Below are 19,010 nucleotides of genomic sequence, written 5' to 3' on the forward strand. Positions count from 1 at the left end.
TGGGGGTAGGGGACAATGTGTGTCATGAAAATGCATGGTTGATTGTATGCTACAATTTTATATTTGGAAAATAGGGGAGGGGGGAAACCCAACCTATCGTTTCTTTTAAAAAATGTAAATTATAGAAATTAAAGCTCTATAGACTTTTCTTGTGTTTTGGGTTGTGGGCCTGAAAAATTTGAGAAAACCTTCCAAGTGAGAGGTCTAAATTACAAAGGGGCTTCCCGCTCCCTGGGTGGAGGTAGCTCAGTGCCAGTGGCACAGCTTGGTGAGTGAAGGCTGGGCTGGATTTCACCTCCCATGAGTCCCTTCACTGGGTGCCTCCAGCAGTGTACAACTTATGCACCTGTACATGCCTTGCTGATAACTGTCTAATAACCCAAAGCAAGAGAAGAGGCCTATTCTCTGCCTGGAGAATGATGGCCTCTTCCTGGGAAAAAGATGGTGAGGGGAAGTGGGATGGGGGGACTAGAAGAGACTTACCCAGACAGCACACCCAGCACGAGATTCAGCATAAAAAAGGAGCCGATGATGATGAGGGGGATGAAGTACAACCAGTTCCAAGTGTTCCCTGAGGCATCGTTGCTCTACGGGGGGGGGGGTGAGGAAGGAAAGCAGGTGAGCACTGAGTGGGATTCAGGTATGACCTGACAGGTGAAGGAAGGGGGAGCTCTTGTTCTCCTGGGACTCCGTCCTCGAATGTCCTTGGCCTGTGGGGTCCTAGAGCTCTGGTAGCCCAGAGAGGGAGAGAGAGCACAGGATCAACCAGTGGGGGAGACTCCAGAGGTACCACTAGAAGGACAAAGCCCCCTCCTAATCATGTAGTCCTCATGGGACCAGAAACCAGCATGAAACTCAGGAGGACTCCACAGATCAAGCTCCAGGAGGAGAAGGAAAAAAAGCTCATTGAAATGTAGAAATGAACCCTCAGTTACCTCCCTTCTCCCCCAAACAGTCATGATGGCAGGGTCTGATAATCAGGTTAAATCACCAAGCCAGATGGCAGGGCAGTGAACCTTTTCCTTAAGTGTCTCCCTCCTCTATTGCCTGCAGCCTCAATGTCAACCACAGAAAAATTCCCAGAAATGCCCAGATCAATTTTCAAGGGGAATAAGTCCACAAATAGAACATTCTTCTCTGGGAGAACAGAACACTGTGCCAATAAGTGAGAGGAGGGGAAGAAAATCAAGAATAGAGAAAGAAAGAAAGAAAGAAAAACCCCCAGCACTTAAAGAGTACTTATTTGTGCCAGACACTCCTCTAAGCATATTACCTACATTGGCTTATTTACTCGTTTAATTCCCATGATGTCCCTATGTTATTGTCATGCACTGAGGAAACTGAGGCCCAGAAAGACAATGGCAGTGGCAGACATGGGATTTGAACCAGGTGGCCAGGACCCAGAGCCTGTGGACTTGATCTCTGTGCTGGGGAAGGCTTCTGATGGTTCATCAACTCTATGGCGTCTGCAGAATGTGGGGCCCCCAAATGTGGCTTTAAAAGCTCACCTTTAAAAGCACTTTCAGTGCTACTGCTGCCCTGCAGAAAGGCTAAAATGAGAACGACTGACACTGGTGCTGTAAATCTGTGGAGGAACTGGAACTGTCGCATGCTGCCAATGGTAGGGTAACATGGTGTATGAGTTTCTTGTGGCTGCTGTAATAAAGAACCACCAAGTGGGTGGCTTAGAACAACAGAAATTTATTTGTTCACAGTTCTGGAGGCTAGAAATCCAAGATCAGGGTAGCAGCAGTGTTGGTTCCTTCCGGAGGCTCTGAGGGAGAATATGCCTCTCCCCTGGTATCTGGGGGTTTGCTGACAATCTTTGGTGGTTCTTTGGCTTGTAGATGCATCACCCTGATTTCTGCCTTCACCAACACATGACTTTCTTCCTGAGTGCATGTCTTTCTCTGTGTCCAAATTTCCCCTTTCTATAGGGACACCAGTCATATTGGATTAGGGCCCATCCTAATGACCTTATCTTAACTAATTACTCCTGCAATGACCCCATTTCCAAATAAAGTCACATTCTGAGGTACTAGGAGTTAGGGCTTCAACATGTGCATTTTGGAAGGGACACAATTCAATCCATAATACATGGTACAACCACTTTGAAAAATGGGTTGGGAATTTCTACTAAAATTAAATCATGCACCTTCACTATGTCATGAACATTACATTCCGGGGATGTTATCCAACAGAAATGTGAACCTGTGTATGCCAAAGACACATGCAAGGATGTCCATAGTGGTGATCTTCATAACAGTTCCAAACTGGAAAAAAACTGAATCCTTCTCAACAGGAGGGAAGATAAATGGAATACTGTGCAATGAATGACTGCCATCCACCACATGAAACTTTACAGACTTGGCGTCAAGCAAAAGAAGCCAGACAGAAAAGAGCATATATGTAAGATTCTATTCATGCAAAATATAAAAACAGGCAAACGAGTTGATGATGTTTGAGGTCCAGATGGGGTATCCTTTGGGGAGGGTAGTGACTCTGGAGGGAACACGAGGGGGACCTTCTGGGGCTGAGAAGGTTCTGTTTCCTGATCTGGGTGCTGGTTACACATGTGTGTTCAGTTTGTAAAAATTCATCAGATGTGATCTGTGAAGTGTCCTGTATGTGTATTTTACTTGAACCAAAAAAAAGTGTTTTTTTTGTTTTTGTTTTTAAAAGGAAGTCAACTTTACCTTAAAAAGCAAGGAAATTCTGACCCATGTTACAACATGGATGAACCTTGAGGACATTATGCTAAATGAAATAAGCCAGACACAAAAGGACGAAAACCGTATGATTCCACTTATATGAGGTTCCCAGAGTTGTCAAGTTCACAGAGACAGAAAGAATGGTGGGCAGGGGCTGGGGGAGGGGGACGGAGGGTTAGTTTTTAGCGGGGACAGAGTTACAGTTTTGCAAGATGAAAAAGTTCTGGGGATGGATGGTGGTGACAGCTGCACAACAAAGTGAATGCACTTAACGCCAGTGAACTGGACAGCTACAAATGGTTTCGATGGTAAATGTTAGGTTATGTTTATTTCACCACAATAATTTAAAAAAAAGAAAACAAACAAACCCAAAAAGCCAACTTCCATGATGGACACAGACAGGTTCAGGGGACAATGAATATGCCAGTCCCCTGCTCACACCCTTGTTCTAACAGAGTTCCAATGCTTTGCTTCTTGAAGGTTCTGGAAGAAAGAAAAGGGTCAGCAGAACAGGGGTGGACAGAAGGCAGGATTGGCTTTGTGCTTCCCCCTCTGATGATGCTGCTGTGGCTGAGGCCTTTTCATTACCATTTCTTAGGGCTAACTATAGCCCAGGGAGAGAAAGCCTGCACTGGCCAACAGAAGGAAAAAGCCTGGCTATCTCAGGAAGCAGGTTTGGGGTGGAGACAGGGCAGTGGGTGGGTGGGGGGAGAGGGGCAGGACTGAACGGGGAGAAAGGGCTGAGGCCCTGGGTACCAAGGCAGCTCCTCCACCCCAGGATCTGCCCACACCCCAGCTCCCTGATATGCTTAGAACCACCTGGCCCCATGATGCTTCCCGGCATAAAAGACACTCACAGCGCCAGGTCCTCAGCCGACTTGAGCTCATTTAATCCTCTCACAAAAGGAGGTATGCAATCCTCCCCATCTTCCCGGGTGAGGAAACTAAGGCACATAGAGGTAAAGTCCCATGCCCAAGGTCCCTGTCATGGGCTGCATTGTATCCCCCTAAAAGATATGTTCAGGGACTTCGCTGGAGGTCCAGTGGTTAAGACTCCATGCTCTCAATGCAGGGGGCACGGATTCAATCCCTGGTCAGGGAACTATGATCCCACATGCTTCCATGGCAAGCCCCACCCCCCAAAAAAAAGATACATTGAAATCCTAACCTCCAGTACCTTTCAATGTGACCCTATTTGGAAACAGGGTCTTTGCAGCTGCCATCAAGTTAAGAAGAAGTCATGATCGTGGGCCCTAGTCCACTATGACTGGTGTCCTTTTAAGAAGAAGAAATAACAGGTGAAGACAGGGACACACAGGGGAGAGGACAGCCATGTGACAATGGAGGCAGAGATTGGAGGGACACAGCTGCAAGTCAAGGAGTGCTGAGGGCTGACAATCACCACCAGAAGTCAGGAAGAGGCAAGAAAGAATTCCACCCAGAGTCTCAGAGGGAGTATAACCCTGCTGACACCTTGATTTTGGACTCTGGCCTCCAGAACTGTGAGAGAATACATTTTTGTTGTTTTAGGCCATCCAGTTGTGGTACTTGGTGATGTCAGCCACAGACAAAGAACACAGTAACTGAGCTACTAAATGGCAGAGGTGCCACCTCCCGACCCCATCACTTCCAGGCCCTGCTTTCCTGTCATTCTCCCCCTGGATCACTCCAGCCACATGGCCTTCCTGTAGCTCCTCAAAAGCACCAAGCACAGTCCCACCTCAGGGCCTTTGCACCTATTGCTTCCTCTGCCTGGAATGCTCTTCTCCCAATTTCCTACATGGCTCCCCTCACCTCCTTCAGATCTCTGCTCAAAGGCCACTTTCTCGGGCAGGGTTTCCCTGATGGCCTTTTACAGTTGTGCCTTCATTTCTAATCTCATTTCCTGCTCTATTTTTCCCTTAGTGCATCTCCTCCTCTATACTTATTTCTCCTGCTCATTGTCTGTCTCCCCACTGTCAATTCCATGTGGAGCAGGGACATTGTGCTTTTTTCCCACTGCTATATTCCCTATCACAATGCCAGGCATACATGCAGTGTCCAATAAATGTTTGTTGAATGACTAAATGAGAGGTGGCTCCCCACACAGCCCACATCCTCTACCCCAAGCTGTGCTCCCTTCTCCCTCCTCTCTTGTCTTGCTTTTCCCTCCCTGGGGACTGGGGTTCTGCTGCCTGATTTTAGAGATGCTTGTTCTCTTTCCAATCTAGCCCAAATGATTCAATTACATGCTGTGGATCCAACAACTCACAGAGAAGAAGCTGGCAGATGGTTGGGTGCAGTTTTTGATTAGTAGGTGGGCTTCCTGGGGTTTGCTCAGGAGAAAAATGAGAAATATATTTCCCAAGCCAAAAGACTGGAGCTTCCTTGGCCGTTCTGTGATAGCACAGAATGTGGGGGGACATAAACCTCCCATCCTGGGTCTTACCTCCTTTGGCAGTTCAGGTTAAGTGTGGGTGTGCTCATGAGTCTGGATGTGGGGAGGAGGGAAATTGCTTGCTTGTCAAAGTCATTAACACCAGAAAGATACACTTGCAAGATTGCCTTGTCTTTCTTCCCAAGGCTCAAAGAGTTCCACTGCCTGCAACGCTATTCTTCATTAGTGCTGTCACTAAATATTTACTGAGATATGGCAAGATTGCCCGTCCCTGTCTCCCTGTGGTTGGCTGAGGGCCATATGATGAGTGCTGGCCAATGAGGAGTGAGTGGAAATACCTAAGTCACTTTTGGACCAGAGCACTGAACTGCCAGTGTGGGACCCTCCAGGGCTCTCTTTCCTTTTGGAATACCAACTGGCAATGTTCTAGGTGCTGGTTGCTCCATTAACTAGGTCCCAAGTGACTCTGCTGAGTATAGCTCCCTTCTTCCTCACTGCCAACCTGCACTGGACATGTAGCATGAACCAGAAAAGACATTTGTTGTTAAAATCACAGTGACATTGGAGAATGTTTGTTACCGCAGCATAACCTAGATTTCCTGACTGATACACCTGGATATTTTCTTGGTTCACTCCTTTATCTCCTTTAGATTTCTCTCAAATATCACTTTCTCATTGACTTTTATATGGCTCTCAGGAGGCAGATGGGGGAAAAGAATGTTTCCTGTATGTCTGACAGAGAAATTAAGGTTCAAGATTACAATGAGCTGGTTGTCCTCTGAGCCTCTGCCTGGAGACAGTTTCTCCTAGATCTTGACTTGGTTGATTCCCTCTCATCACTCAGCCTTTCATTCTACTGTGCCCCCTCTCAGAGAAGCCTTCCAGCCAAAAGGGCTTGCCCCTCCTCACAGCACAGACAGAACTCTCATTCACTTCCAAGCATGTTTTGCTTTCTGAATCATTTTGTCAATATATTCATTTGCATTTGAAGTCCCTGTGGGCGGATTGTTTAAATAATAACAATGACAGGGAAATGTATTTATCCCAAGTCCCAGTGATCAGGCTGTTTCCCTGGGAAACGAAGAGGCAGGTGGGACAACAACGGTCACTTTAGTAGAGCCCGTTTGAGCTGACAAAACACCCCTTGATTCCCAGAATCTCCAGTGGATGGGGAAACTGAGGCTGAGGGAGATGATTTGCCTGGCTCACACAGGGTGCGGATGGCACAGCTGGGGCTAGACCCATCATTCTGGCTTGTATCCGACAGATTTTTTTTCTACCTCACTCCTTCACTGCACTTACATAGTATTTTCTGTTTATAACAATTGGCCCATGAGAGCCTTAAAGGAGAGGGAAAATACTGATTCACCCCCCACACTGTTGGTACCTAGCATGATGCCTGGTGCTTAGCAAGCGCTCGATACTCATCAAACAAATGAATGGCTGAGTCCCAGCAAAATCCTTAAGTGACTTCTGTTTTATGGCTTATTTTCCTCTAAGTTTTTTGAGCATGGCTCAGTCAGAAAAAGTATAGAAGATGTAAAAAAACAACAAACCTCAGCTCAAGAGAACACCCAACTCCCCAGCATAAGGGATAAAAATGGGGTGGATTTGACTGTGAAAGAGCCAAAGCCCCACAGTGGCCATGAGGGAGGTCGTATGTCTGTCCCAGTTTGTACCTGTTATTAAATCATGCGACGCCTGTTAATTATTTTTTGAGTTCTCCTTTCCCCATTCACTCTCAAAATTGTCCTGGTTTGGGCAGCGAATTATATGGTCTTTCTGCCTCTGAGGTCTCCTGTCACCTCCCCTGGCCTCTTCAGCTCCCTTGCTCACCCTCACTTCCAGCCACATGGGCTGCCTGGCTACTCCTCACAAATGCCAGAACCACTCCTGCCTTAGGGCCTTTGCACTGGCTGTCCTATCCACCTGGGTCTCTCTTCCCTGACATACCTACATGGCTCTCCCTCACCTCTTTCAGGTCTTATTAGAACTTCAACCTCTCACCTGGAGGATCCACAGCCCCTCTACTGCTTTATTTTTCACCTGAGCTTTCATCACCCTCTTACACAGGAGTTGACAAACCACCACCCACGCGTGCCACCTGTTTTTGTAAATTAAGGTTTGTCGGCACACAGCCATGCCCATTCATTATGCATCTTCCCTGTGGCTGCTTTTGTGCTACGGAAGCAGATTGAGTAGTTGTGACAGAGACTGCATGGCCCACAAAGCCTAAAATATTTAAGATTCTGCCATATATATAAAATTTTCTTAATTATCTTGTTGGCTGCCTGCTTCTCCCACCAAAATGTCAACTCCCCCCAAACAGGGATTTTTTGTCTCTTCCATTTGCTGCATATCCTTGGTGCCTAGAACGTTGCCTGCATGCAGTACACATTCAATGAATGTTAGTTGAATGAATGTGTGATCTAAAGTCCCCCAGATCTGATGCTTTGATGTTGGCCAAAATAAACATCTATGAATTATACAAGGGCTTAGGTCAAAGATCAGTTTCAACCATTAGTGACCATTTGTCAAGGGACTTGCATTTATAATCATCAACTAAGCACAGTTTTACCATTTTCTTAATTGCCATTAAGTGAGGAATAGAAATAGAGAGTAAGAGAGACACACAGAGAAAAGCACAGAGAGGTGGGGGAGAGAGAGGAATAAAGAGGCGAAGAAAGGAAAGGAGGAGAGAGAAAGAGAGAGACGGGAAGAAACAGAGAGAAACAGAGAGACCAAGAATTAAGAGAGACAAAGACAGAGAGGGGAAGAAAAAAGAGAAGGTGAGAGTCATAGAGAGAGGGAGGGAGTGTAACAGTTAGTGCCCAGTGCTGGGTTCAAATCCTGACTTCACTACCCTTGACTAGGGGATCTTGGCAGGTCACTGCATCCCCGTGAGCCTCAGTTTCCTCATCTGGAAGACGGACCTAAAAATATTTCCCCTCATGAGGGTGTTTTATGGATCAGTTGATGATACAAGGAAGATGTAGGGATGCAGCAGGCTCTCAGCGAATGGTGAAAAGTTAACTCAAGATGTACAGGTCCTGCCAGGGCCCCAGACTCTTCCTCTCCCCACCCTGGTAGCAACTAAGAGAGGGCAAGTCCCATCGCCCACACTGCATCCCCAGGCTGCTTTGGCTCATTTGGTGAGAAGCATGTTGGGTATGTCCTCTGTGTAGGGTGGAGGTAATTTCTCATTTTTTTTTTGTTTTTGAGTCATGCATGCACATATGGTGAGGGGGTCCTTGTGAAATAAGGCTGTCTGTTGCTCAAGCAATACAGAGAGCCACCAACTTTTGTCTCCAGCAAATGGCTCCAGTGCAGCCCTCCTGGGCTTCCCCATGCCGCCCCCTTGAGCTCAGAGAGCCAGTCCTCCATCCTGTTTGCCATGGGAGGAAGCAAATAGCAGATTCTGAGGGAACCAGTGTTGAGTCAGAGCTGGATTCCAACCTTAACTCCCTGTGTGTGGCCTTGGCCCTCAGTTTCCTCATCTGTAAAATGGGACTATTTAAGGCTCTACTTTAGAGAGTTACCATCAAGCAGTCACGGGCTGGTGCACAGAGAAACACCCAGAATAGTGCGGTACAGAGGAAATAGCTGATGGCCCATTAGGATTCCAGAAGGCTGCCCAGATCCAATGTGGGCCCCAGGAAGGTCCAGGGATGGGTACAGGAGCCCTCTGGGTCCTTCAGAGGTCCAGCACAATGGTAGAGCTCGGCTATGTTGACTGAGGTTCATTTTATAGCAGTTGGATGTGACTCGGACCACACTTCTGGCACAGAATTTCAATATACTTGCCTTTGTGGTCTTTGGGCTTGGATAAGCACTCACCCCACTACAAAATCCTAATGTGGGCAGGTCCACCATGCCCAGGGATGCCTCAGTGTCCCATCTTCAAGGATCCCTGGTCTTCTAGAGCAGGGTTTCTCCACAGGGGCACTCTTGACATTTTGAATTGGGTAACTTGTGGTGGGGGCTGAGCCAGACACGGACAGCGAGAATTTCAGTTACTTGCTAAGCTATCACCTCGTCGGAGGGTTTTCCTAGCCAAGCAACCACAGAAATCACTGAGAGATTTCCTCAGGCTCAACTGGGGTGGGAATCCTTGGGGAGTCTGTGAATTTGCATGGAAAAAAGTTTATCCTTCACTTCCCCTCATTTCCACCAGAAAGTGAGGCATTTTCTTCCATTATGAGGGGAGGCAGCAAACTGCAACAGTGTGGGCAGAACCGGTGATGCCCCTCACCCACAGAAATCACATGTAGTTCACAGATATCCCACAAAATCTTTTAGCTTCAACACTCCCATGAAATTATGGGGGTTATCTGACTCATTGCCAGGTCCTGTTGGCAATGTATATTATAAACACTAAAACGACATCACCAATCTGTTTTTAACAATATTTTTATAACAATTTCAGCACATTTGGCTTCCTTCATCATTTCCAGTCTTTTAATTTATTAGACTTTAAAAATCATTACACTGACAAAGGGGTCTGTGGCTCAACACGGTTTAAAATTCTTTCAGGTGGATTCTCTTTGCTCCCAATCTTCCATATTTCTGCCCCAGACTTACTGAGAGTTTTAAGAAGTTCCTCCTTTGAAAATTAACTGCCCTCCTTGCCTCCCGCCCTTCCTCTCTCCTTCCCTCCTTTTCCCTCTCTCAACCCCCCACCTCTCTCCGCCCCGCCCCCCCCCCAATATCTATTTCTCTGGGTTCAGCTCAGAGCACAGGGAAGAGGAATGCAGAGCTCGAAGGCTGGTACTGCCATTTCCTGTCTGGCCACCTCCAGCAACTTTCTCAACCAGAGTCTTATTTGTAAAATGGGTGACAGTAATCTCTCCCTCACCAGTTATTTATAGACTTTATTTGGGTTTGCCCCCTTTTCAGGATCCCATTCAGGATCCACCATTTCATTTAGTCCTCATGCTTCCTTAGGCTCCTCTGGTCTGGGTCAGTTTCTCAGTCTTTCCTTGTTTGTCACGACCTTGACAGTCTTGAAGAGAACTGCTCAGGTATCCTGCAGAACGCCCTCCAATCTGGGTTTGTCTGATGTTTTGCCTATGATTATGGGGTTATGAGTCTTTGAGAAGAAAACCCCGGAGGTGAGGTTCCCTCATCATATCAAATCAAAGATTCTATGATCACACATCCACTGGGATGTCAAAATTTGTCACTTGGTTAAGGTGGTGTCTTCTAGGTTTCTCCACTGTGAAATGATATATGTCCTCTCCTTATGCTATTCTTTAGAAGTGAGTCACTAAGTCCAGCCCATCCTCAAATTGGGGGTGGGGGAAAGATTAAACTCCATTCCTGGAGGGAGACTGTCTATATATATTAAATGGAATTCTTTTGTAAGGAAGATTTGTCTCTTCTTCAGTTATTTTGTTTATTTAATAATAAAGCAATAAAATGACCATTTATTATTGTTATGTCAATCAATAAGTCATTTATTTATTTTGACGTGGACTCTCTCTGGACAGGTAATATGAGATAAAAACACCCGGCATACAGTGGGCACTCAGAAAATGCTCTTTTTCCTGTCCTTCCTCCTCATCTCCTGGTCTACGAGTAACCAAAAATCTTTTTCCTCCTAAACTCTTAGCAAGACAAGTTGAAATGCACTCCCTGATTATAAAAGTAAATTATGAAACTACTATACATAAAATAGATAAGCAACAAGGATTTACTGTATAGCACAGGGAATTGTATTCAATATTTTGTAATAACCTAAAATGGAATATAATCTGCAAAAACATAACTGAATTACTAGGCTATACATCTGAAACTAATGCAATATTGTAAATCAACTATCCTTCAATTAAAAAAAAGAGGATAAAAGTAAATTGTGCTCATTGTAGAAAATTTTGAAAATATAGAGAAGTATCAAGAAGATAAAGATTCCCAAATCCCACTACCTAAAGGCCATCTTGGTACAGCGGACTTCAGTCTTTTTTCCTTATATTTTCAAAATTACACACTTGAGATTATAAGGTTCTACGGACTGAATTGTATCCCTTCTCCAACCCAACTCATGTGTTGAAGCCCTAATCCCCGATGTAATGGCATTTGGAGATGGGGCCTTTGGGGGGTGATTAGGGTTACAGGAGGTCATAAGAGTGGGGCCCGCATGATGAGATTAGTGTCCTTGTAAAAGTCACTAATCCCAGAGAGCTTGCTCTCTCTCTCTCTGCCCTCACCATGTGAAGACACAGTGAGAAGGCAGCCATCTGCAAGCCAGGAAGAGAGCCCTCACCAGAACCGGACCACACTGACACCCTGATCTCAGACTTCCAGCCTCCAGAACTGTGAGAAAGTACATTTCTGCTGTCTAAGTTGCCCAGTCTATGGTGTTTTGTAATGTCAGTCGGAGCTGACGAAGACATAAGGCTTATCTCACCTTGATTCTTTTTTTAAAATCAGTCCCCCCCCCACTTGTCATTATATGGTGAGCATTTCCCCGCATCCTTAAATATTCTCCCAACAGATGATTTTTAATGACATAATACTCCATCATATGGAGGGACCATACGGTATTTAACCAGTTGCTTCCAGTTTTGTTCTATTTTTACAAATAACGCTGGGGTGCACATCCTGATATAAATCTTCGACAGGGGTGCTGATTAGTTAAGGTTAGGCTTTTTCTAAAAGGCACTTTAACCAGGAAGCCAAGTGGGAAAGAAAAGAGACAAACTGAAAAGGGAAAAACCTGGATGGGGCCCCAGCACACCGTGTAGGCGAGCTGCTGTTCCCTTTGCCAAGAACGCTCTTCCCCCAAACATCTGCCTGGCTCTCTCCATCTCTGTGGAAATGTCACCTCCTCTGAGGAGCCTTCCCTCATTGCCTGACCTAAACTAGCCCCCACACCCCAACACCTGTCCTTTTATGCTGCTGTTGTCCTCATAGGATGACACAGGTCATGTCACCACGTCCCACATTATGTATTTGATTAATGTCTATCTTCCACCTTCTGAGTAGTTTATTATTTATAATATTTATTGGTCACATCTGTCTCCCCTACAAGGATGGGGATTTTTGTTTGTCTTCTTCATTGTGTTGTCCCTGATCACCTGATCATTTCCTGGCACACAGTAGGCACTCAATAAGTAATTATGGAAGAAACAAATGGATTTCAATGATACTGAGAGAAGAAATGAGATGTTGGGATCATAAAGCACTGCCCACCCAGCTGGACGACATCCATCTGGCATCTGTGCCTGTGGATTCTAAGATGCTTGGAGCAGGTGCTTCTGGACTCTTCCCATGGATCTCACCTGATAGCGGATGGTGAGGTCATGCTCACGGTCTTGGCTCTAGCACAAGCATAAAGGACAGATAGTCCAGACACGGTGCCTGCCTGTGGCTGGATGGAGATAAGGGAGTCCTAGGGCAGGCCTGGCAAATGGCAGAGCACAAGGGCAGGACCCAAATGAGTCTGGAAAAGCAATAGCTCTGTCCTCGTCAGCAGAAATTCAAAGATGCCACTTAGCCCCTGCCCTTAGCAATGAGTTGTCCTAGTGGTTGTGTTTCAGGGTGAGGGGAGGTTGTCTTAATTTAGGAAGCCCCAGACAAGGGTTCAGGTGCAAGCACTTCATTTGGGAGATGCTATGAATTGAATTATGTCCCCACCATCCCTGCCCCACCAAGATCTGTTGAAGTCCTAACTTCCAGGACCTCAGAATGTGACCTTATTTAGAAATGGGGTTGCTGCAGATGTAATTAGTTAAGATGACATTGTACTGGAGTAGGGTGGGCCCTAAGCCAATATGACCAGTGTCCTTATAAGAATATGGCCATGTGAAGATGGGGTGTTCAAGTGGACAACAGAGAATCTATAAGCCAAAGAATGCCAAGGATTGCTGGCAGCCACCAGAAGCTGGAAGAGGCAAGGAAGTATTCTCCCCGAGAGCCTCTGGAGGGAGCCTGGCCCTGCTGACACCTTGTGGCCTCCATACTGTGAGGTAATAAATGTCTGTTGCTTTAAGCCACGCAGTTTGTGGTACTTTATCACTGCTCTAGGCTCGCATCAGGCTCAAATCCCTGCTCCCTGGGTTTCCACCCAAAGCATGACTGTGGGATGTAAGTGCATGGAAAGTTCTAGAAGGCTACTCTGAGTTAGTGGCAGTTACCAGTGGGGTGAGAGTGGCAAATAAAGTGGGACCCAATGGCTCACTCCACTTCTTCAGGTGCTGCTGGAGTTTTCACAATGAAAAATTCATTTACATTTTTAAAAGGAGTGCCCTTTGGGGTGGAAAATTTGGCCCATGTACTGTTCTAAATCTTCACATATATTCACCTCCCTCAGTCCTGGTGCCCTGTGACGTAGGACTGTGCTTCTCCTCATTTTGCACACATGGAAATGGAGGCACAGAGAGCCCAAGTGACTTGTCCAAGGTTGCACAGCAAGGAAGTGGTGGAGTCGGGAGGGGAACCCAAGCAGCCTGATGCGTGACTCTGTTCTCTCAACTGTTTCCCCCGAGTTTGCTTCCCCCAAGGTGATTCAGCTCTAAGCTTCCAGGGCAAATATCCCCTAAGATGATGGTGCTTACAACTATAGAACCCTCTGGAAATTCGTGTCCCTGCTCACACTTCCTTATCCACCACTGAGCTCATTTCCATTTTCTTCCTATGAACCTCAGACCCTTTTCCTGGATGTCCAACCCCATGATATAACCTGTTTCCATGTTCACACTTTACTTAGCTCCTGTTCTCCACCCCCACTCTCTGCCTAAGTTTCCTTACTTTCCTGTCTCCCAGTTCTGTTTCACTCCCAGGAGGGTTCATTTCCCTCTGAAGCCTCCTCTTGCAACTGCCTTGTAAAGAAAAAAAACCTAGGGACTTCCCTGGCAGTGCAGTGGTTAAGAATCTGCCTGCCAATGCAGGGGACACGGGTTCAAGCCCTGGTTTGGGAAGATCCCACATGCTGTGGAACAACTAAGCCCGTGCGCCACAACTACTGAGCCTGTGCTCTAGAGCCCGCGAGCCACAACTACTGAAGCCCACATGCCTAGAGCCCATGCTCCACAATGAGGGAAGCCACCGCAATGAGAAGCCCATGCACCGCAATGAAGAGTAGCTCCAGCTCGCCACAACTAGAGAAAGCCCGCGCAAAGCAATGAAGACCCAATGCAGCCATAAACAAACAAACAAACAAACAAACAAATAGAATAAAAAAAAGAAAAGGAAAAAACCTAGAGCCCAAACAAGCTTTGGCCAATTGGGTGTAACCTTTAGCCCAAGCTCTCTGCAAGTCAGGACCAAGAAAGAGTCTGAGCATCTCAAATCTGCTGTCTGTTCCTAGAGATGCTATGCAGGATGGAAGGGGTGGGGAGGTAGGAGTGTACATCTTTTCTGACCCGAACTTAACATTTTCAAGACCTAGGACAAGAGTACCAATTGAGGCCCATATATATGTGTAAATATTTAAAAGCTCCTAAATAAAACATGCTGTATGCGTCTCCTTTACAAACACACCTTCATAAGCACTTGGAAGGTCAGTCTGGAATTTAGAATCTGGATGTCTGCACTGGATTATGGCGTGGGGACAGCCTTCCCTGCCCCTTGACCATGGCCTGCCACCTGGAGGCAGAGGAGGGGGTGCTCCACACACACATGCATGGACACACCACCTTGCATGTCCAAACTCCAGCCACATCTGTGCCAATAGCCACCCCAAGGACACCCTTGACCCTCAGGGGATACAAATGGGTGGTGTAGTCAGAGAACAGACGCATGGAAGAATCTCATGCAAGTCCATGGAATCTGGACTTGGGGAGGGAATTCTAGGATCTAAGATGACCCAAAATGTGATCTAGAAAGTGGAGTGGTGGTGGCACTAGCTCCTGGTAGACATTTCCTGTCAGCCCCATAGGGAGGGGCATGGCTGGAGGAGGGCCAGTGAGGGCTCCAGTGCAGAGCCCCTTTGCATAGGTGCTCAAGGCCACTTCTCTATCTCTCATCTATGTTGGTTTTTAACTTACACAACCTTTACATATTCAAAAATCTAAAATTATATTTAAAAACTTGTGCAATTAAAAATTATTCAGCATCTGTGTGCCCTCTAGATCTCCATCTCCCGAGGGCCCTTCTCTACTTAGAGTTCTGAGGACAACACTCCCATATCTTCAGTGGACTGAGCCTCAGGCTGGCTCTCCTGGGGCCGTGTTGAGGTGTCCTTCGGCTGCCTCCCCGGCTCAGGGTCCCTCCACAGCAGCCTCAGGAGTTGGCTGGTCCTGGCTCTCCACGACCCCTTATCACTTACGTTGTAGAGGAGGTCAGTCCACCCTTCCATGGTGATGCACTGGAAAACAGTCAGCACTGCAAATAGGATGTTGTCGAACTGAGTGATCCCATTGTTGGGCCCTTCCCAGTAGGGCTGACATTTGGTCCCATTGGGGCAGGTGCGGGCAGGTTCCTCTGTCCCACACGGAGCTGGAGACTCACCCTGAATGTCATCTATGAAAGGGAAGGGAGAAAAATCAGGGGAAAGGGCCAGCAAAACCAGCTCTGAGAAACAGGAGCCAGCGAAGATTCAATGCTGTTGAAGAAAAATGGCTATTGAGATGAATTTATCAGTCTTTTTAAAAAAAGCCCAGTGTTTGGCTTTGTTGACCTATTCATTGTTTTCCATTTCATTAATTTCTTCTCTAAGTGTTGTTCCTTTTTTGCTCTTTTCCTAAACTTTTGGGATGAATTGATGTTCCTTAAGGCTATAAACTACTCTTTAAGTGCAGCTTTAGCTGCATCTCACAAATTCTGTCATGCATTAGTATCATTATTGTTCAAGTAAAATATTTAGCAATTTCCATTATTATTTCTTCTTTGACTCATGGATAACCAGGAAGCATTAACAATTTGTCATATATCTACAAAAATAGAATAATATAATGAATTCCCCTGTACCTATCACCAATTTCAACATTTATCAACTCAGGGCTAATCTTGTTTCATCCACATCCCCTCCCCATACTAAAATATTTTACCTTGCCACTAAAATATTCTTAAAGCAAATCTCAGACATCCTACCATTGCATCCACAAATAAGAAGCATGTCTTCTAATTTCCAAAAACTTTGATTTCCAGCTTAATTGCACTGTGGTCAGAGGATATGTTTTGTATTATTCTGTCCTTTGAAATCTGTTGACATGCACTTTAAGGTCCCAGATACAGTCAGTTTTGGTAACTGTGCTGTGTGCATTTTGAGGTGGTTGGGGGCAGTGTTCTCCAGACTTCCATTAGGACAAATTTGTCAATTGTGTTGTGTTATTCTTCTGTAGCCTGACTGATTTTTTTTCTTGAGATGTATTGGGCTCAGGGAGCTGTTCTGGGGGTGAGGGAGGCCAGTACACACAGTACTCACCCTTAGGCACAGTAGCTTTCTCCCCAAATAGCAGGAGGCAGATTGTGAAAATGCCACAAGGAAAGAGACACATATCAATGGATGTCCCTTTTGCTGGAAACCAAAAACAGCTTCCTGGCAAAGTTGGGCTGGGCCATAAAGGTCGTGTCTGAATTCTAAGGTGTTGATGGGGAGACCGAGGAGCGACACCTTCATGATAACACGGAGTTAGGGGAGCACAGAATATCCCAGACTTTTCCCCATTGGACTACAGCCACGGATATGAGGGGATTCTATTCAGTGAACGATACTTTTGAAGGTTTTCAGAGAGTGACACTGTCCGAGAAAAAATCAAACAGCTGAGTGTGTAAACTCAAGCTCCCACTAAACAAAAATATATCTCAATGTGATATGTTTATATATAGGCTATATATAGCCTACATACAGGCTTTGCAGCCCATTCTTAACCTCCACTTAGTAAGCAACGGAGTGAAATAAACCAACATAGAATGCATGAATCTTATTGGCCTTTGAAACTCCGGTTAAATAGAAACTCTAGGTCATGCAAAATGACATTTACCATCTCAGAAGGGACACCTACTACTCAAGAAGCGACGACACATCGGCCACTATTTTAAGTTGTGGGAAACCCCTTCCCCACTCACGCCAGATTTGGTACAGGGGCCATTATTTAATGAATACAGATTGGAAGGCAAAATCTTTTAAACATAAGGCTCAGGGCAAGGGGGAAAATTCCATGGGCTCCTGTAATGAATGAGAACCATTGTTTGTTGGGAAGGTCACCTCTGTCCAAAACCTTCTCCATTTCCACCTTGTGTCCAAGTCTGGCTCAATACCTATCCACCAATGTGCACCCTCTCCACCCCGGCCCCAGGTTAGTCCAGTAACACTGGTCCCTTTCTTTCCTCAGGGCTACAATAGCCCCCGAATGTTCACATTTGGTGAGGAGACAAAAGCAGCATCAATGTGCATTGCTATGGACTAGTTGCAGACAAGGGGTCTTGTTTCCTCAAACTATTTTGGAAGCTCTTAGAAAGCAGGACGCTTCCACTTTTCCTTGGAATTTCTCTGGGTGTTTAGCTCGGTGCTGGGCACACAGGAACCGGGTTCCTGATGATAAGGAGAACCTGTCTGCAAGAGAAAACCTGTCTGTCTTTAGCAGCTTTGCCTAGTGGCGTTCTTGATTGCGACCCGCTCCCCCCAACCCCCCACCTGCCCCCTCATCACGAACACTCTGAGGGCTGCTTCTAGAAAAGCAACCATCCAGAGAGTCTGAGGAATTTGATTATAAATATATTTTAAAATTAACCTGCTGCCTGGGTGTCTGTTTATATCTGTCTCTTACTCACATGCCTTATATTTTTAATTGCGAGCTTTTCAGTCATCCTCCCTACATCAATGCCTCCTACCCTCCGGTTGCCCCACCCACATCTGTCCCCTTAAAGCCTCAATTCAGACTCAAGCCAGTCCTCTGTCCCCTTTGCTGGAGAGAGAGACAGAAAACAACAACAACAACAACAACAACAACAACAAACCTAGGATCCAGGAATCCTGGTTTCTCTACCTTCGGCTGATTTTCCCGAGGGGCCCTGCCCTGTATCTCTCCCTCTAGCATTTCTGCCTGGGTGACGAGGCCAGGAGCAGAAATAGCTCTGCTTCAATTAACACCTTCTTCATCGGGGAAAGAAATAATTAGGACATCCCATATCGAGCAAACTTCACAAGCCCAGGAGAGAAGGAGACGGGAGGAGCAAGAAAAAGGAGGCAATGAAAGCATCTCAAATAAACCTTCCTTACTGGGTTTTGCTGCCCTCTGGGAGGTCTGGGGGAGAGGGCTCTGCTACCCAGGGGTCATCGGGAAGAGAAGGTGGATGGGAAACCACTCCAGGACAGAATCTTCTTCCTAATAAGACAGGCTTGAAATCTCTTTCCCTTCCCAACGGGCTCCCTTTTGGGCTTTACTGTCTCAATTCACAGTTTCTTTGATGCACAACTAGCGCTGTCATGCAGCCGGCCCCCACTGAGGCGGCCCGTGGTCCAAATATTGAAATACAGGCTTCCCTCCTATTTGATTTCATTTGGTTCTCGGTCAGAGAGCAAGTAGCTAGGTTTGGATAGCAGGGGATTTAATCAAAGATGTATCTGGAAGCTATTGGGTCCTTGAGTGTGTGGATAGCATTGGACAACCATTGCCCCACTGCTGATTCAGAGATGAGCACCAGGGCTGTGCCTCCTGGATTTTCTCCTGCGCCCAGCCTGCTTTCTTGATCCAGCAGCTAAGGGGTTGACACTGGCACAGTGCCGGGAGCGGATGAGCCAAGATCCTGCTTGCGCTCTAGTTCTGACTGGCTGGTGCCAGGACTCCCAGCGGGATGTCTTTAAGGCACATTCTGGGGGAGACCAGGAGGAGCCATCCTCGACTCTCCCTTTCCTCCAGGGTAAGGAGGCTTTAGAACTCAGCATGCGTTAGGGTCTGGGGTCACTGCAAGGTAACTAGGCAGAGGCTGTGGGCACTGCGCCTATGTTCTGCTGTCATTTGCCCCTACATGCCCCAACC

General features: G+C 46.4%; 2 protein-coding genes across 6 annotated transcripts in view; one reads left to right on the forward strand and one right to left on the reverse strand.

Moving 5' to 3' along the window:
• The window catches only part of GCDH (glutaryl-CoA dehydrogenase), a 415,847-nt gene that overhangs the window by 361,016 nt on the left and 35,821 nt on the right, over positions 1-19,010 (forward strand). The gene's annotated exons all lie outside the window — the stretch shown is intronic.
• CACNA1A (calcium voltage-gated channel subunit alpha1 A) overlaps positions 1-19,010 on the reverse strand; it is a gene marked incomplete at both ends in the record, with an annotated part of 240,306 nt that overhangs the window by 104,022 nt on the left and 117,274 nt on the right. For all 5 annotated transcript variants that reach the window (XM_081230532.1, XM_081230530.1, XM_081230531.1 and 2 more), the window contains 2 exons: positions 484-587; positions 15,356-15,549. In XM_081230532.1, coding sequence (XP_081086658.1) covers positions 484-587; positions 15,356-15,549 — 298 coding nt within the window. The remainder of the gene's footprint in view (positions 1-483; positions 588-15,355; positions 15,550-19,010) is intronic.

This window comes from Mesoplodon bidens (genome assembly GCF_964165515.1).
Source record: "Mesoplodon bidens genome assembly, chromosome: 4".
Classification (NCBI taxonomy): domain Eukaryota; kingdom Metazoa; phylum Chordata; class Mammalia; order Artiodactyla; family Ziphiidae; genus Mesoplodon; species Mesoplodon bidens.